The sequence below is a fragment of the Dioscorea cayenensis genome, chromosome 13 (assembly GCF_009730915.1).
Source record: "Dioscorea cayenensis subsp. rotundata cultivar TDr96_F1 chromosome 13, TDr96_F1_v2_PseudoChromosome.rev07_lg8_w22 25.fasta, whole genome shotgun sequence".
Taxonomy (NCBI): domain Eukaryota; kingdom Viridiplantae; phylum Streptophyta; class Magnoliopsida; order Dioscoreales; family Dioscoreaceae; genus Dioscorea; species Dioscorea cayenensis.
This window is the reverse complement of record NC_052483.1, coordinates 358,887-376,366: the sequence shown is the minus strand read 5'-3', so window position 1 is coordinate 376,366 and position 17,480 is coordinate 358,887. Positions and strand designations below refer to the sequence as shown.

The 17,480-nt window shown below is 43.0% G+C and overlaps 2 protein-coding genes across 2 annotated transcripts; both read right to left on the bottom strand.

Annotated features, from left to right (window-relative positions):
• Window positions 1-6,799: 6,799 nt before the first annotated feature.
• On the bottom strand, window positions 6,800-11,028 carry LOC120274758 (NASP-related protein sim3-like). The gene is made up of 6 exons (XM_039281287.1): window positions 10,702-11,028; window positions 9,779-10,020; window positions 8,457-8,654; window positions 8,289-8,379; window positions 7,891-8,149; window positions 6,800-7,395 (listed from the first exon to the last, which is right to left on the bottom strand). Exons 1-6 carry the CDS (start codon window positions 10,959-10,961, stop codon window positions 7,012-7,014), a joined length of 1,434 nt encoding a protein of 477 aa, XP_039137221.1. The 5' UTR covers window positions 10,962-11,028; the 3' UTR covers window positions 6,800-7,011.
• A 4,363-nt stretch (window positions 11,029-15,391) lies between these two features.
• On the bottom strand, window positions 15,392-17,259 carry LOC120274430 (allene oxide synthase 2-like). The gene has a single exon (XM_039280960.1). It carries the CDS (start codon window positions 17,093-17,095, stop codon window positions 15,524-15,526), a length of 1,572 nt encoding a protein of 523 aa, XP_039136894.1. The 5' UTR covers window positions 17,096-17,259; the 3' UTR covers window positions 15,392-15,523.
• Between the last annotated feature and the right edge of the window lie 221 nt (window positions 17,260-17,480).

The window sequence follows — 17,480 nt, the reverse complement described above, 5'->3', positions numbered from 1 at the left end:
TACATGTATATATGTGTATGTATATCCTGAGTATAGACCTTGTACACTATACGTACCTGTACACTTCATCATCTATTTATACATGAGCTTGTCCATTGAGATCAATGGTTCAAGCATTTCTCTCTTCCTCTCACTCTCTAACATGGTATCAGATTAGCTAGGTTGCTGTGGCGTCGAACCCCGCCACTCCTTCTCCGGCGACCGCCGCCGCCCGCTCCGGTCGTGCCTATCCCTGCCCTTGTGTGCCACGCCCGCACGCCCGCGCGCCCTGCGCCCTGCGCGCGCATCGCGCGCCCGCGCGCTCGCCCGGCCCACTGGCGACCACGTCCGCGCCCGCGCGCCCCTGCGCGACCACGCGCACGCCCGCGCTCACTGCGCTGACCACGCCCGCGCGCCAGCGCCTGCGCAGCACGCCCGCGTGCCCAGCGCCCCGACCCCCGTGCGCCCCCGACGCCCGCGCCCCCAGCCCTGCGACCCGTCGCCCGCGCGCCCCGACTCGGCGCCCGCGCGCCCGCGCAGCCACGCGCCCGCGCGCGCCCCAGCGCCCAGCGCGCCCAGCGCCCGCGCCCGGCGCCCCAGCGCCCAGCGCCGCTGCCGCGCCTTTCGCCGCTCGCCGCAGCGCGCTCCTGGCGAGCTCCTTGGCGGCGGATCTGGTCAGCCGACCAGATCCCTCTTTTACTCTCTTTTCCTTTTTTTTAATTTTATTGTTTTTGGTGTTATTCTCTTGTTTGAGAATTGTTTTATTATTATTATTATTTTTTTTTCTCTTTTGTCTGATTGTACTTTAACTTGACATCTCAAAAGGACACATGTACGGACTCGGTGGAATTCTTCACGATGTCCGTCACGCATGATATCTCCCACTCTGATGTGGTGCTTGATGGCACCAATTATATTGCATGGCGACTTACTCTCAAGCCCATTCTCGATGGCATTCGTGTTCTTTCCCATGTTGACGGTACTTCTACTGCTCCAGCAGCTCCGACAGTCACTGATTCTGCCATTCTCAAAGCTTATGAGCAACAACTTGAGAAGTGGATTGTCGATGATTCTACGACGCGGATGATTATTTGTCAGACTGTTACCATTGATATTCGCACCCATATTGCGGATCTACCCTACGCTGCGTGCGATGTGGAGCTACTTGGAGCGTCGTTACGTGAGTTTCCGGCCCGAGCGCGGATCTATACCTTATATCGGGCCCTTGACACTCCGCATCAAGGGAGATGATCTGTTGATCACTACTATAGTAGATTACGTGGGTTATGGCGCTGATTGATGCCCTTACACCCTCCTCATGCCCTACCCACACCGCTTTCTGCTCACTCGCTTGTCATTGATGAGGCATGCAGCTCGCCCGTCGCCATGAGGAGTCACGGCGGTATGTGCAGCGTTCATTATGCGTCTCGTCCCGAGTTTGAAGTCGACCCGGGCCCAGTATCGTACATGCCCCTACCACACACTCCTTAGATGAGGGCATTCACTATTGTTCGTCTTGAGGAGACTGCGTCTCGGGCTTCCTTCGAGGCGATGCACTTGCTGCTACTCGTCCTCCTGCTCCTTCACCTGGCTACTCCGTCTCTTCTACTTTTTGTTGCTTCTCGGTCTTCTCGGTGAAGAAGACGCTGACTTGCCACTATTGTGCAATGTGGGGACTTTAGGCGTGATCTGCGGAAGAAGCGGCGAGGCCTTCCCGCATGACTTCATCACCGACTCCTCCACTCCTTCCCACACCTCCTTCTCGAGACGCACTTTCACGTCGACTTCCTTGTCTCTCTCTCCTGCCGATCGGCAGCGGCTATTGGTGATGCCAGTCGATTTTCGGCCCGATCATGACTGGCGACATCTCTCTCGGGTCGTGCACGCTCGGCTCGAGTTACTCCACCCACCCGGGTAGTTCCTGCCCTCTTTGGCTTCTTGACTCGGTGCTAGCTTTCACATGACACATGATGCCACTCATCTTCACCATTCTCATCCTTCTTCCCTTCGTACTCGTGTTCGCATTCGCGATGGCACACTTTTTACCCGTCTCTTCCACCCGGGTCATCTCTCCACTAGTGCTTTCTCTCGTCCCTTCGTATCTCATGTCCCTCATCTATCCATGAACCTTATGTCTCATTAGTCAACTTCATCGATTATGACTCGTCGGTCATTTTTGACCGGACCTCATGTCGTGTGCGGGATCACCGATGGGCGGTGATTGGGCCGCCGCCGCCATAGTGGAGTATATGCTGTCTGGATTCCTTCGCTTTCTTCCCTCTTCGACAGTGCGCTTCTCATTGTTATCGTCGCTACTATATCACATCATCCGTGGCATCATCGTCTTGGTCATTTGTATGGGTACTAGTATGTCTTCTCTTGTCGGTCAGGTGTCCTAGGAGCGATCTCTCCTCCTTCCGATGTTATTTTGTTTTGGGTCGTAAACTTGGCAAGCAGTTCTGACGTCCCTATCCATTGAGTCAGTCTCAAACTAGTGCCCCTTTTGACCTCATTCACTCTGATGTTTGGGGTCCTGCTCCTTTTGTATCTAAAGGTGGCAATCGATATTATGTTATTTTTATTGATGATCACACCCGATTTACGCGGTTTATCTTATGCATCATCGTAGATCGACTTTTTATCATATATCGCTCTTTTACTACTATGGTGCACACTCAGTTCCCTGCCTCTATCAAGACCTTTAGGTCTGATTCTGGCGGAGAATATACCTCACATGCTTTTCGTACCCATTTGTCTTACGAGGCACCTTGCCTCAACTATCCCGTCCTCGGGGCTCATCCTCGGGAATGGGGTCGCTGAGCGCTAAGCACCGCCACATTTTAGAGACAGCTCGAGCTCTTCTGCTTGGTTCATCTCTTCCTCCTCACTTCTGGGCTGATGCTATTCACACTGCCGTCTACCTTATTAATCTACAACCATCATCCCATCTTCAGGGGTCAGTGAGTCGCGTGAGTCCCTATATGGAACTCCCCTCGCTATGATCACCTTCGTGCTTTTTGGTTGTCGTTGCTTTGTCTTACTCTCACCTCGGAGGCGGACAAAACTCACCACCCGGATCGGTTCTTTGTGTTTTTACGGGGTATAGTCTTGAACACAAAGGTTATCGTTAGTATGACCCAGATCACTCGTCAGCTTCGCATCTCTCGAGATGTCACATTTGATGAGACCACTCCTTTTTTTATGCTTCCCCTTTCTACTACATCTACTTCTCCCAATCGTTCCTCTTTCCTTCCCTTTTTCCTCTCTCATCCACCGAGGATACTCCCCCGACTTCCACTACTTCTCTACCACGTCCTCGCTTCTCCAGAGCTTCTCTCTCATTCATCTCCTATTCCATCCCCTTCCTTATCTGTCGATTCCTCCTTACTTCCTTCGGTTTATCCACCTATTCGTTATACTTATCATCGTCGGGAACCTGCAGCATCTTCACCTCCGGCGGTCCTCTCTGACACTCCTTCTCTCGGGTGATCACGATCACGAGGTACCCTCTCACACTTACATTCTACGTGATCGATCCACTTTACATCCTCCCTAACCGTTATGCTCTCGCTAGTACTAGTGTTTCGAGATGTCCATGAGCGGTACCCTACAGAGGCAGTACGAGTCACTGCGTGGCGTCTTTCGCCATGGCTGAGGAGCTTGATGCATTGTCTCAGACTCATACTTGGGATTTAGTTCCCCTTCCCTTCTCATGCTACTCCGATTACATGCAGCTGGATTTACGAGGGTGAGAGACTGCGTTCGATGGGTCTCGGCGCTATAAAGGCGCGCTTTGGTTGCTCGTGGTTTCCAGCGAGAGCATGGTCGTGACTATGAGGAGACCTTTGCCCCTGAGCCCACATGCATCCTGTACGTGCGTTGATTCGTCGTGGCGGGTCGCCGAGAGTGGACCCTACATCGACTTGATGTGAAGAATGCTTTTTCTTCATGGTGACTTAAAGGAGGAAGTTTATATGACTCCTCCTCCCGGTCTTGGTGCCTCGAGGGGATCTGTTTGTCGACTTCGCCCGTGCTCTTTATGGTCTTAACACGGGCTCCACGGGCTCGGTTTGAGCGATTCAGATCTTGTTATTGAGGCGGGTCGGTTTCACTTGAGCATCCATGATTCGGCAGTCTTTGTTCATTCCTCACATCGCGGCCGCACTATTCTTCTCCTCTATGTGGATGACATGATTCTTCTCGGAGATGATCCACGCTCACATTGCCTTTGTGAAGCGAAACTACGTGAGACATTCTTGATGACCGATTTGGGTCCGCCGTTACTTCTTGGGTATTGAGATCACTTCTCGATCGATGGCTACCGTCTTACTCGGCGATATACTCTTGACCTTCTTGCTCGCTCGGCTGGACCGATACTACGCCTGCCTGCTACACCCATGGAGCTTCACTTGCGGCTCAGAGCTCGATGGGACTCCTTTACACGATCCCTCTCGATATCGACATCTTGTTGGCGGCTTGGTTTTACTTGGTCGTCACCCTGATCCTGACATTTCTCATGCGATCCATATTACGAGTCGGTTTGTTGCGACTCCTACTTCATTCATTATGCACATCTTCTCCCGAGTACTTGCGCTATCTTCGTGATACTGCATCTCAAGTGATCTGCATTCTATTCACGTCATTCCACTCTTGACTTTCTGGGGCCTATTCCGATGCTACTTGGGCTAGTTCCACGATGATCGTTTCTCATGCTTCGATTCTTTCGTATCTTTCTTGGATCTTCTCTCATTGTTTGGAAGACTAAGAAAGCGACATGCGATGAGCAAGTCGATCTTGAGGGTCGAGGTTCAGTGCTTTAGCTTCTACTCGTTCGAGGAGGTGCTTTGGCTTCGCTCGATCCTACAGGACTTTTGGGATACTGCGGACCTCCCCTATTCCTATTCATCTGTGATAGCACGGGGCCCTTCGATTAGCTGCTCGACCCGGTCAAGCATGAGTGACCAAACACATTGAAGTGGATGCCCATTTCACTCGATGTCATGTTCGTTCTCGACAGTGTCTCTTCATTACCTTCCCACGAGAGGTTCGGGGTAGGCGACTTCTTCACCAAAGCGCGACTCGCGATCGACATCTTTTCATGTTATCCAAACTCGAGACGTATGATCCGCCTTGAGTTTGAGGAGGGGTGTTAGATACATGTATATATGTGTATGTATATCCTGAGTATAGACCTTGTACACTATACGTGCACTGCACACTTCATCATCTATTTATACATGAGCTTGTCCATTGAGATCAATGGTTCAAGCATTTCTCTCTTCCTCTCACTCTCTAACAGTGATGATCATATGTGTATGTAATCCAAGTCCAAGCAAGTATGCATTCAAACAGAGCGCAAATACAAAAGAGGTACCCGTTCGATGAGCATCTCTGCTCGTAACCTCCAATCAGTCGAACAAAAACGGGTTGAATATTTAAGTCGTGATAGCAGACCAACAAGTCTGACGAATGCACTTAATGCTTCGGTTCCTGATGCCAGAGAAGAAGGGAGGCTCAAGTTTCCGACTCCTTCCATGGACTTGGATGGACTGTGAGGAGAGGTGGTGCTGGTACCAATAGTGGGGGCAGTCCCCAAATGAGGGACATCCATCCTCTTCCTATGTCTGGATTTGCAGTTGATTCCAGGCGCACCCCAAACTAAAGTAGGAGGCGGGCGACCGCAAAAAGAAGAATTAGGAGAAGATGAACAAGGAATGTGATCTGACTGGAGGCCCCTGCTGGGTCTCATCAATCTGCTAACCGCCACCATTTGATTTAAAGTCCTTGGAGCAGCAGTCTCTCAGGGTCAGGACTATGTATACTTGCGCTTTGTTGCTACATTCACTTCTCCTCCCCCATGTAACGTAATGTAATGCGTGGTTTTATTGGTGGGCCGGCTTTAATTTACTCATGAAAGGTATATATGAAACGTATGTGTATACATGCATGTACATGTATATATATATAATCGCAGAAAAAGAAAGGAAGAAGAATACCTGAACACATGAAACGGTGAATGGAGGAGCAGGAAATTGGGAAGATTCTGAAGCATCTCAAACTAAAAGCGATGGGTTTTGGCGGGATCCCAAACCTACTCTGGGGTCCTCTTGGAGGGCAAAATGGAGTGAAACACCCCGCCCAGTTCCCAGTTCCCACGTGCAGGTTGCCTCTTTCTATGCATTGTAAGTTGTAAATAGTCAGTCCTCGTGAATAACCAACTAGGCAACTAATCACTAGTCAGTCTTTGATGTGGGCCCTCATTGAGCTGGGAGAGGATGTTTGCCGCACAAGTGTCCGTGCATATATTGCTTGGCGCGTATTTCGTCGGATCTCTTGGAACCATGTGCGTATATGCTTCAAAGTCTCGTTAGATCGCTTGAAACGCAACTCTGAACGGACGGAATCCCTTCCCCTTCACACATTAAAATTTATAGAAGCTTGGGTTGTTCTCGTCCAACCGAACCGATTTATCACTTGATGATTCTATAAATGAGAAAAGATTTTTTACCAGAATTAATTTCATGATTGTTTCATTAGATTACTTCAGTCTATACGGAATAACAAACACCAACCACCTACTATGTAACCAGACTTAGACCACCATTTCAACTCATTCTCCAAATGCCAGTTTGCAGCCTCTGCAATTAAATTGAAGACAGATGGGAGGACATATTCATGACAGCAGGGATAGAAAAATCTGCATCATGATTATTTGAAGAACTAACTACATTATAAATATAAATTTAAAATTATAAGCTACATTTGATTTGCATTTAACAATCATGACACAGAAAGATCTACTTTCTAATAAAGTAACGAATAAATCAGCAAACATTGTGATCACTGGATTCACAGCATTGAAATCCTTGCTAGAGTGAGTTCCGTTAGAGAATTCATCTGGTGAATACAGCAACATAAGAACATGAGAATTATGCTCTGTGATAGAGCTTTGGAATTTTCATAAAAAAGCACAGACAACAGCCAGCATATCCTAATGAAAACTAACAACAAACAGACACCACAAGAAATAGCCTAATTTATGGATGATTCATGATTTGAGCAGCCAGATGAATCAACCAACTCTGAAATGTTGCCACTGTCAGTCTTCTCTGCAGGCAAGTCCAAAGAGGGTTTCTTATGTGAAGATTCACCAACTATCGGGTGAACCACGGCTCGCTTCACACCTCTGCCAACAACACCAAGATGTGTAACAGAACCATTTGTACCAGCTGAAGATATTGTAGGGGAATCAAAATCACCACTAACAACACCCTTTTGTGAAGAGTTTAATGATAATGATTCAGATTCTCTGTCAGGGAAATCCACCGAGCTAGATGTGGACTTTGAAGCAACCATCTTCATAACTTCAGAGAATATGGACTTTGGGTTAACCACAGCTTGTTGCAGATCCTCCAGCTGCATCCCAGAGAAAATGGAATTACAATGCTACTACTAAATAATAATAAATTTAAAAAACCAAAAATATATTGCAAAACCAATCATAAATTTAGCTGCTGCTTCTGTCAGGAGGCAATTTAACTTTTCTTCCAGTTGAAAGAACCACATCTTTAAGGAAAATGTGAAGGACCATAACCAAATAATGATATAATAAAAAATGCACATGGGATATCTGGGAAGATTATTCTCCTGAATGGAGTGGTTTGATAATTGGTGACAAATGAAATGGTCTGTCCACAACCTCAAAAAAAACAAAACAGATGGTATTTAATGTAAAGAAGCAGGTGATGCCAAAACCAACTGAAAAATAAAAGAGAATTAACCAGCACAATACAAATCAAATTAAACATGAAATATTTAAATGACGATTTAGCAACAATTTCGGGGAGGCCATCACAAATTAGCAGGGAAACGGTAAACATTTGGAATTAGATTAATTCAAACAGTACCAACCTTCTTCTCAAGCTCGCTCAAGATGCCACTTAGCACCTTTATCTCTTCTGCATGGTGGCAAACACCTTGTGATTGATCGCCACTTTTAGAGCTCTCAGGATGGGCTTTGAAAACATTTACTAGAGAGTCGTCAGTGTTCATTCCTTCCTCCTTGAGCCGTCCTAAACGAGAGTGGCATAGTTTAATAGCTTCCCGGCAATAAGGTATAGCCTCCTGAACCTTTGAACCCACTTCCAGGACCAAGCATATCCTAAAATTTCTGTAGTTCATGTTGAGGGAAATGTTAGAAGAATAAAATCATGATATCAGCCAATGAATCCAAGTACACTTTTCAATATTATATTTTGCTAGAATGATGGAAAATAAATTAAGGTTGAATGTGTTGACAGTTTAGATACAATTCAATAACACGCCGGTTGTCCACTTCAACTAATCGTCTCAGAATGGAAAGAGCCTTCAAATAATCATTCAAGGAAGTCTCAATATCCTCTGCAAGCAACAACAAGAAGTCACCAAACAGATGGATATCGCTTCAGAAAACTAAGCATGTGTCATGACCAACCAACCTCTTTCCATGGACACCTCACCAAGAGCAGCCAAAATATTTACTTTTTCAATTGTATCTTCTGGCCGCTTCTCAACAATTGCCCTGGCGACATCTAGCATTTTCCATGATAGATCCAGATCCGATTCATCTTCATCTGCGTCCACACACTCCTCGCCATCACTTTGCTCATTATTTTCCTCATCCCTCTCACCAGACCCTTTCATCAAAGAGCAGAACATGAGTGGTCATACATTGTCCCAAATAGGAATTTGAATTTTCTTCAATTAAAGAAGTATGGAGAAAATGTTGTCAAAGTACATAAAATAGTGAAGTAGATTACTAAAAAATTATCAAAAGGAAAACAGTAAAGGCAGTCAAAACAACAAGAGTTCATGGCACATATACAAAAAATAATATAGTTATGCACCTCTCTTGTTCAGCTATTTACTTTTATAGAGTTGACAATCCAGCCCAAAACTAGCTCTGCCAACTCTAATTAGAATCAAGGACAATTCCATAAACACTGAAAATTGCACACATACAAATGCAAAAGCTTTTAGGAGTACATACTTCTTCACTATAGTAGGGGAGATGAATTTTAGTTAATAGTAAAATTTTGCAAATGAAATTGGCAGTTCAGGTGTGAATCTTGGATAAAGAAACATGCAGACCCATTTACTGTCCTGAGCATGCTCAACTGTAACAATACGTAGTAAAAAAATTTGAATTTTGTTACCAAGCCATCAAGAAAAAGGATAAGAATCCACTCCAAAGCACATGATAATCACCACCGACCCCTCATAATCAAAGAGAAGAGTTTAACTTGAGCTTTAGAATATCCTTCATGCAAAAAAGAAAACGAAAACCTGCGGTATTCCAACCACAAGCAATGATTTTGCTTGATTCCCTTTTAGGAATGGATCATACAACCAAAGCAGTATATTTCAAATAACACAAAAAAGAATCTTTCCATCTGTTTCTAAATAGCAATACAAACCATACAAATCTAGCAACCCATTAATCTTCTCCACTTTCCCAGCCTAGTTAATCACAATCTAGGGATGATCAAAGGAGAAGAAAGTTTCTGAATGCAAAACACTCATGCAAAAAATGGCCCACTTGGCATGTAAGGTGCTCTAATTTTTTTATAAGAATCCAATTACCACATTACAAAAAGAAAATTTCTTGGTAGCAAAAAATATTCTACATGTTTGGGGCTTGTTGGATACCAGGTGAAATACTCACTCAAATAGAATTAGGTCATTGTTTGTGTTAGAAAAATGCATATAGAACCTTATGGATAAAGTACTTGAGTTTGTGAACTATAAAGTACAAAATCACCTTCTCCTGACTCAACATTGTTTGTGGAGGCACAATCTTTTTTGTTATCAGTAGTAGAAACCTTCAGATATGCACTTTCTTCTGCACTTATAATGGATTCAGTACTCTCAGCATTCTTTGCAGTGTTCTTAGGCACATCACCAAGTGGATCAGCTTCCTCCTGCGCCTTAAATAACAGAGCATATCCATACTTGTAGTATGCGTTGGCACATTCTGGAGCAAGCTCTCCATAATGTGCAACTCTAAACATAAAGAAAAATTGTTCAGAACAAAAGTTAATGATACAAAAAACACCAATAAATAAATCAAATGAACAATCCTATGGAATAAATCTGTCAGAAATGCACAGCTCTAGGGATTTAACACACAACAAGAAAAGGTTTCAGTGCTGTAGAGCCAGTGAAGAATAATCCATCTGTTAGTCAAACGAGTAGTAGTGCTCCTAAATAATCACCCCTGAGATGTTGGGTTTTGTAAGGGTCTTATATCCAGGGCGGGGAAAGAAAATGACTGCAATTCCATCACATAAGCTCCAGAAAAGATTTGGAAAGCCAAAGCATGAATATAACTTAATTTCCAACGTTCCTTTGTAATAAAAAAACATATGCTGCATTTCTTCAGTCTATACGCTATATAATGCGTTTGCAATTGCATTACCATCAAATTTAATACATGAAGGCCATAAAACAGCATTTGCCAAAAAGATTGGATTACCAAGAAGGTTATATTCACTCAATAAAGTTATCAGCAGGGTTATAACATAAACAGCATCGAAGAAATTCGTTCTCTTTTCAACAAATTGGCATCATATACTCGGATAACGCACTTCAGAAATAATCCACTGAGGGACATCGACTCGGGCTTAAAAATAGATAGTGAAGCTTCTCGAACGATATCAGGATTCAGTAAAAAGAAAAGGGAACCTGATTTCAAGGGCACGGCTGAGGCAATCGACCGCTTCAACAAAATCCCCATCCTCTATGGCCTTGGATCCCTGATCGAACAACTCAGCGGCAAGCTCCAGAGTTTTCTCCGAGGGTTCATCTGCCAGAAGACTCTTGTCTTCCGACGGTGCTGGGGCTTCCTTGGAAGTCGCGGGTCCATCCTTGTTCTCTTGAGCAATGAGAGATGAGTCAGGAGGAGCAGGGGATTGGTCAGAAGAAGCGGAAAAGGCCATGGACATAGTGGGGTGGGCAGCCTTCAAAACCTTCACACCTTCCTCCGATGGTCGAAGGATATGCTGCGGAGGAGACAGGGGAGGGTTTTACCTTGTGGTGGTCCGTGGGCTGAACACTCTGCATTCGCTTAGGATGGGCCATGAGGCCCATGGATTAATCACTGACAAATTTATTTTTTATTTTTATTAACATTATATTAAGATATATTAAAAAAAAACTAATTACTTGACTTTAATCCAAATATTTGTACCGACCACTTCTTGGGCATAAGTTTGGAAACGGTCCTTTTTCCTCCAACAAAATTAAAACCTTCTTGGGCTACTTTGGTTATCACATACAAATTGAATAAGTTGAGCTTTTGGGGTATCAATATACTATCATTAACCCATGGATTGCAGTTAGAAATGGAGACAGGTGTTGACATTAAGGCCTGTTTTTAAAAGTTTTTTTATTATTATTATTATTTGCTAGATGGTGGTAGAAATTTATTTTGGTATGACCTTTGGGAACCATTTGGTTCACGAAATCTTACCTTACTATCTTGAATATATATATATATATATATATATAAAGTGGATAAATAACAATTACATTAAAAAAATAAAAGAGTACAAACCGATAAACAAGACACAAAAAAAAACTAGACCAACAAAACAAGAGATAAAACACGGATCATAACAAAAACGAAACAACCACTAACAACAAAAACCTAAAGGCGCCCACTAAAAGTGGAGTATAGACAAAACAGAAACCACCACAAACCATGGCTCGAAGATAGAACAAACACAAAACCGAAGCCGGGAAAAGAGCGGACAAAAGCTGCTAAAGGTGAGGTACCCGCCTAGCAAAAAGCAAAGGGAAGGACACACTAGCTGATGGTAAGGATGTGGCTATCATCAGGGTTGTGCTTGTCAAGCGTGGAAGGCCCTAAGAACATGATACAGCGTCTAACCGCAACCGAAGGCTCCTCAAGCTTTTGTCTCCTCGACTAGGAACTGCGTCCAACCAAGAAAGAAGTATATGGCAGATTTTCAGACGTAATGAATATAATGACAATGAAGTCGAATTAAAAATGCAGTCATTTCTTCCTAGCCAAAGAAGCCAAATAATTGCCCTTGCGATTAAAAAACACGCAGGCCTAAGTACCCCACTCAAACCCCTGACCCAGGGCCCCCATAAGTCAGAACTAGATGAAAGGGTTCTTTGGAAACCAAAGATTTGGGCAAAATAAGTCCAGGCAAAGACAACAACTGGACAATTGAAGAAAAAGTGATCCCCCAATTCGACACCCATGTGGCAAAAGGTGCAGGTGGCTATAGCAAGTTTGTCACAACCCCGGGCAAATAAGTTATCTATGGCGAGGATTTTGTTGTCCCAAGCTAGCCAGAGGAACGCATTGATTTTACAAGGACAAGGACCTTTGAAAATGAGGGTGGTCATAGAGAACCACGTCCCCTGTCACTCAGGAACTTGTAGAATGATTTGACAGAGAATTGCCCATTGGGGTTAAGCTCCCAAGTTTTGTAATTGGACGAATAAGTGGTATGCAAGTTGAGTTAGGTCTAAATATCTTCCAAAACCATATCCACAATAGGAAGGGAAGTCTGGAAGGAGCTAAAATGCTCCTTAACCTTATAAAAAGTTGTCACAGAACTGGTGAAGATTAAAGGCCGGATATGGTTCGGGGATTGCCCAACATACTAGTAGTCAAACTAGAACAGAGTAGAAGTACCATTAACAATGACCAATTGAGTGCAGAGCCGAAAAGGCAAGAGCAAGGGTTGGATACCTTACCAGAAAAAAGGAACTCTACTTAGAATGTCTAAGAAAGAGTGAATAGAAGGGGGCGTGACAAAAGTAGTTAAACTGAATGAAGATCCTACCACACCAGTCCTTGTTCTGGACACATTTCCACCACCATTTGCCTAAAAGCGCAGTGTTAAAATCCTCCAGGTTGATGATACGCCACCACCCTTGCTCTTCGGGTTGGCATAAACACTTCCAATTGACAAGTTGACATTTAGGATTGTCCAGGTCCGTGCCACGCCAGAGAAAATCTCTTCAAATCCGTTCAATAGCTTTAATCACTCAAATATGCAACTTAAAAATGGGCATCCAGTAAGTCGAAATCACTGATAAGATAGAGTTGACAAGCATGAGTCTGCCACCCAAAGAAAGAAAGTTTGTTTGCCAATCGCTGAGTTTGGAACTGATCACCGCAATGAGTTTCTCCCAGTACTGATTCCTAGGTCTCCTGCCAGTAATTGCCACACCAAGGTAAGTTATGGGCAAGGAGCTAAGGTATTCCGAATGAATTACCGAAAATATAATTCTTAAGTTATGTTGATGGGAATATACCCAATTTTTATTTGGTTGACAAGATAGTAATTCAGTTGGAATATAACATTACCATAATTGATTAGGTTACCGATTATCATTTTACTAAAATACATTTATTTAAACAAGTGTTAAATAAAATAAAGTTTATAATATTTACCTATAGAAGTTGTTTAATAATAAATATTGTTATTATTAAAAAAATTAAATTTTTAAAAATTTATTTTTATTAATATTTAAATTTAAATAAATATTTTTTTAAATTAATAATTAAATCAAACTTAATTATTTTAAATAAATATAAATATTTTCCTCCAATTTAATTATTTCACATTTAAAAAAATCTCATTTTGTTTATCTCTGAATAAATATTTAAAATTTTTTATTTTAAAATTTTTTAAATGTTGGTATTTTGAGAATTATAATGGAGTTAAAGGGTATAATAGGGAACAAAAGTCACATTCCCCTTGAACGTGAAATTACTACCTCTTCAAATAGTAATCATATTTCAAGTAATATTGACAAGTTATCTATTTGGAAATATTATATTCCCGCTCTATAAACACTTACTAGAAATGCCTCCTATCTATAAAATGCCTCCTGGTAATCACAAATTTCTCCAAATATTTTTTCCTTATGAACTAATAAAATATAAATCTCATTATAAAATATAAACATTCATTAAAACTATATTGGACAAAGTACAAAATTATAATCAGAAACATTCAACTAAATTATTACAATCAAACATAATAAAATAAGGTACCAAATTAAAATATAATATAATATTTTCACAGAATAGTCAAATATTAAAACAAGCCTCCAACAACACAACTAATTTATTGAGTTGCAAGTCCCTGTTAGCATTTTCCATAGCCTGTAAAAAAAAAAAAAAAAATACAGTAAGCACAAGTAAATATATATGGTAAAGTCAAATTAACACCAATAATAAGTTATTTTTACCTCATCATATGGCTAGTTTAGGATTCCTTTGAAACTTGAAAGAACTACTCTCCATATGGGTTTTTCCATCTTTGACTAGTGAAAGTTAAAAAGAATAAAATACGGGTAATTTTCTTGGTTGAGCACTAACCTTTGGTCATATTTCAATTTGAGCACTAACATTCAAAACGTATCAAAATGAGCACTAATATTTAATTTGGTTATACCGGTGAGGTTATTTTGGTTTTCTGGTGAGAATTCAGTTTCATGGACACCGGACTCTACCTCATCTTCACTCGTGAATACTGCCACATCAACAAATGGGGTCAAAAAAGGGAAAAAGATGATCAGAACAGAGGATGAAGAGGCTGATGTGGCAGCTGATATGGAGGAGAAGTATAGATCTGGAGAAATTACTGATGTGGCAGCCTCCGAGGGTGAAGATGATGTGGAGTCCAACGTGCATGTCACTGAATTCTTGCTGGAAAACCCCAATAGTCTCATTTTTTGTTTTTAATCAGAAATATTTTTTTTAATTCTTTTATTTTTTTCTTCTTATCATTTCGTTCCCTTATTTCTAGATTTTTTTTATTAAATGTATATTTTTATTTTTTTTATTGAATATTTTTTTTATAAACAATTGGATAAACCATATATTAAATTGAAAATAAATCGGAACAAACAACCACAAATAACAAAACAAAAACAGGAAAAGATGAAATAAAATGCACAGTTAAATAAAAATACATTTTCACCCTAGTAATATATAGTTATCGCTTTAACTTCATTTTAAAAAAATATTTAAATGAAAAAAATATAATTATTTATAAAATTTTAAAAAAAAGTAATAGAATTCAATATTTTACATTTACTTTGCTTTTTTTTTTATTTTTATAATTTATGGACTACTGGCAAAGTCAAGTGCATATAATATATATATATATATACACCAACGGTCTTTGGGTTAATTAGTATCGGACGTTCGTTTCTGGGAGTACTCGGGATCGAACCTCATGTATACATCATGAGGTGAGCGTTGGCCTCTCCCGCACTACACGCATGTCTGCAGGGTTACAGTGCTTTATAGCCTTTTTTTCAAAAAAACAAATATATATATATATATATATATATATATATATATATATATATAATTATGTATCATTAATTACAAGCATCATTCCTTAATTTATTTAACTTAAAAGTAAAATAACTCAATAACAGGGATAAAGCCATGCTTAGCCATGACAAGCATGGCTTTACTAGCATGGCCGTAGCTTATTCGGATAAGTTATCCGCACACGGTAAATACCACATAGTTTAAACTAGTAGGAACTATAATATCAAGAGGGGCTCGCTCCATGCAGCAGGTTTGGCCATTGCAAAGAGCTAGGCAGCCTTGGTCAAAAGACGTAACAGTGACTTGAGCACCTAGCAGTTGGGTTCCCACCTCCGCAGTGAAGGTATCGTATCTGAGAAAGAACTCGACGACGAGCAGCCTCCCCGCAAGCACCACAAAGTCCTTCCCTGCGCATTGCTTGTCCTCCACCGTCGGGCTCTCCGTCTCGTGCCCATTGGACCACAGCACATGCTTGAGAAGCTTCTGTCCTTGCTCCCCCACAAACCTGTCCCCGACGAACTCGTCTCCATTCTCAAACACCCTGGTATCTCTGGTCGCAAGGGGCTGGTAACCAAAGATCATCTCCCCCTTGCTCACCTTATACGCCGCGTCGTGGCTTTCAATTACCATGTCATTCTTGGCCTTGCCGTACTGAAACTTCACTGGAGGGTCCATGCGCAGGGCTTCATACACGACGGACTTCGTGAGTTCCATCTTGTTGATGGCCGCCAGCGTCACCTTCCCTCCCTCTGCCTCGACGACAGATCGGATCTCCTTGGCCAGTTGTGAGTGCAACTTCGGATCAGCCAGCGCCAGCCACTTGAGGATCCCTGGGAAGAGCACCTTGAAGCCGCCGTAGCTGTTGAAGACTGTGGTGAAGAGAAGGTTGTGGCACGCCTCCTCCCTGGAAAGCCCGAGCTTCTCGGCCGTGTCGAGCACCGGAGCAGCCGCGGAGCTGAAGTAATCATAGAGGGCCTTGTAGTTGGACTTAGCGAGGAATGGTGGGAGTGGGAAAGTATGGAGGAATAACTCCTCCAAAATCTTGGGGAGACCGAGGGTCATAAGGGGGCAGAGCTGGAAGAAGAGCCACTTGGTGGCCTTGGAGGGACCATTAGTGCCGAGGTTGGTGTTGGACGGGCTGACCCCGAAGAACGCATCGCCGAGGAAGTCGAAGGCAGTTACATCATTGAGCTTGTTGAAGTCAGACTTGGCACCCGGGGAGGCGGTGAGCTGGGACTCCATGGTCTGGAATAGAGACGAGTAGAAAGAACGGAAGGACGGGATGACGTTGGACTTGCGGGAGGCGAGTAGGGTGAAGAGGAGCTGTTTGATCTTAGCATGGTTGGGCTCGGACGGATCGAGGTAGGAGCAGACACGGTAACCACCCGTGAGGGAGGTGGAGGGCATGTAGGTGCCTGTGAAGACGTCGCGCTTCTCCACCCTAGAGACGTCGAAGAGGACGTCGAATGACTTGGCGTCGAGGACGGCAATGACACCCGAGTTGCGGGCCATGAAGGGCCCTGGGGGCATGTTCACTCGGAACACGGTGGAGCCGTACTGTTCGATGCGGGTCTTGAAAAAATTGTCCTGACCCTGGAAGTAATAAAAGTCGAGGCGGTCTCTGATGGGGCTCACGAAGGGGATTCCCCAGCTCCCTGGGATCTCTTTCACCGGGAGGCTGGACTCTTGAGCCCCACCAGCCACGACCTGCTGGATCATAATCTTACTCTCCGAGGATGACATCTCAGGTTTTGTTATTATTATTTTATCCTTTGGTCTGCAGGTGCTATTTGCGAAGGTCGAACTTAACTAACTCTTATAATGCTGAGGGCAAGGGCGAGGGCAAGAGCGAAGGACACGTTGAACTTATATACTCTACATAGAACTAATGGTTCAACCACGCATGTGATATATTTATTGACTGAGTTCGCCGCCTAAAAAGATCTTGTCATTGCATGTTTTCAGTTCGGTGTCATCCAGGTCCTCTCAAATTTCTTTCCGATGTCTGTTTGGTAATTTGGACGACCGACAACTTAGATAGCGATCTAGTTTATAGATATCCTTAAATCTACCTTCTCTACACCCAACAATTATTTTCATTATATTTCCTATGTACTTGGCCTAGGCT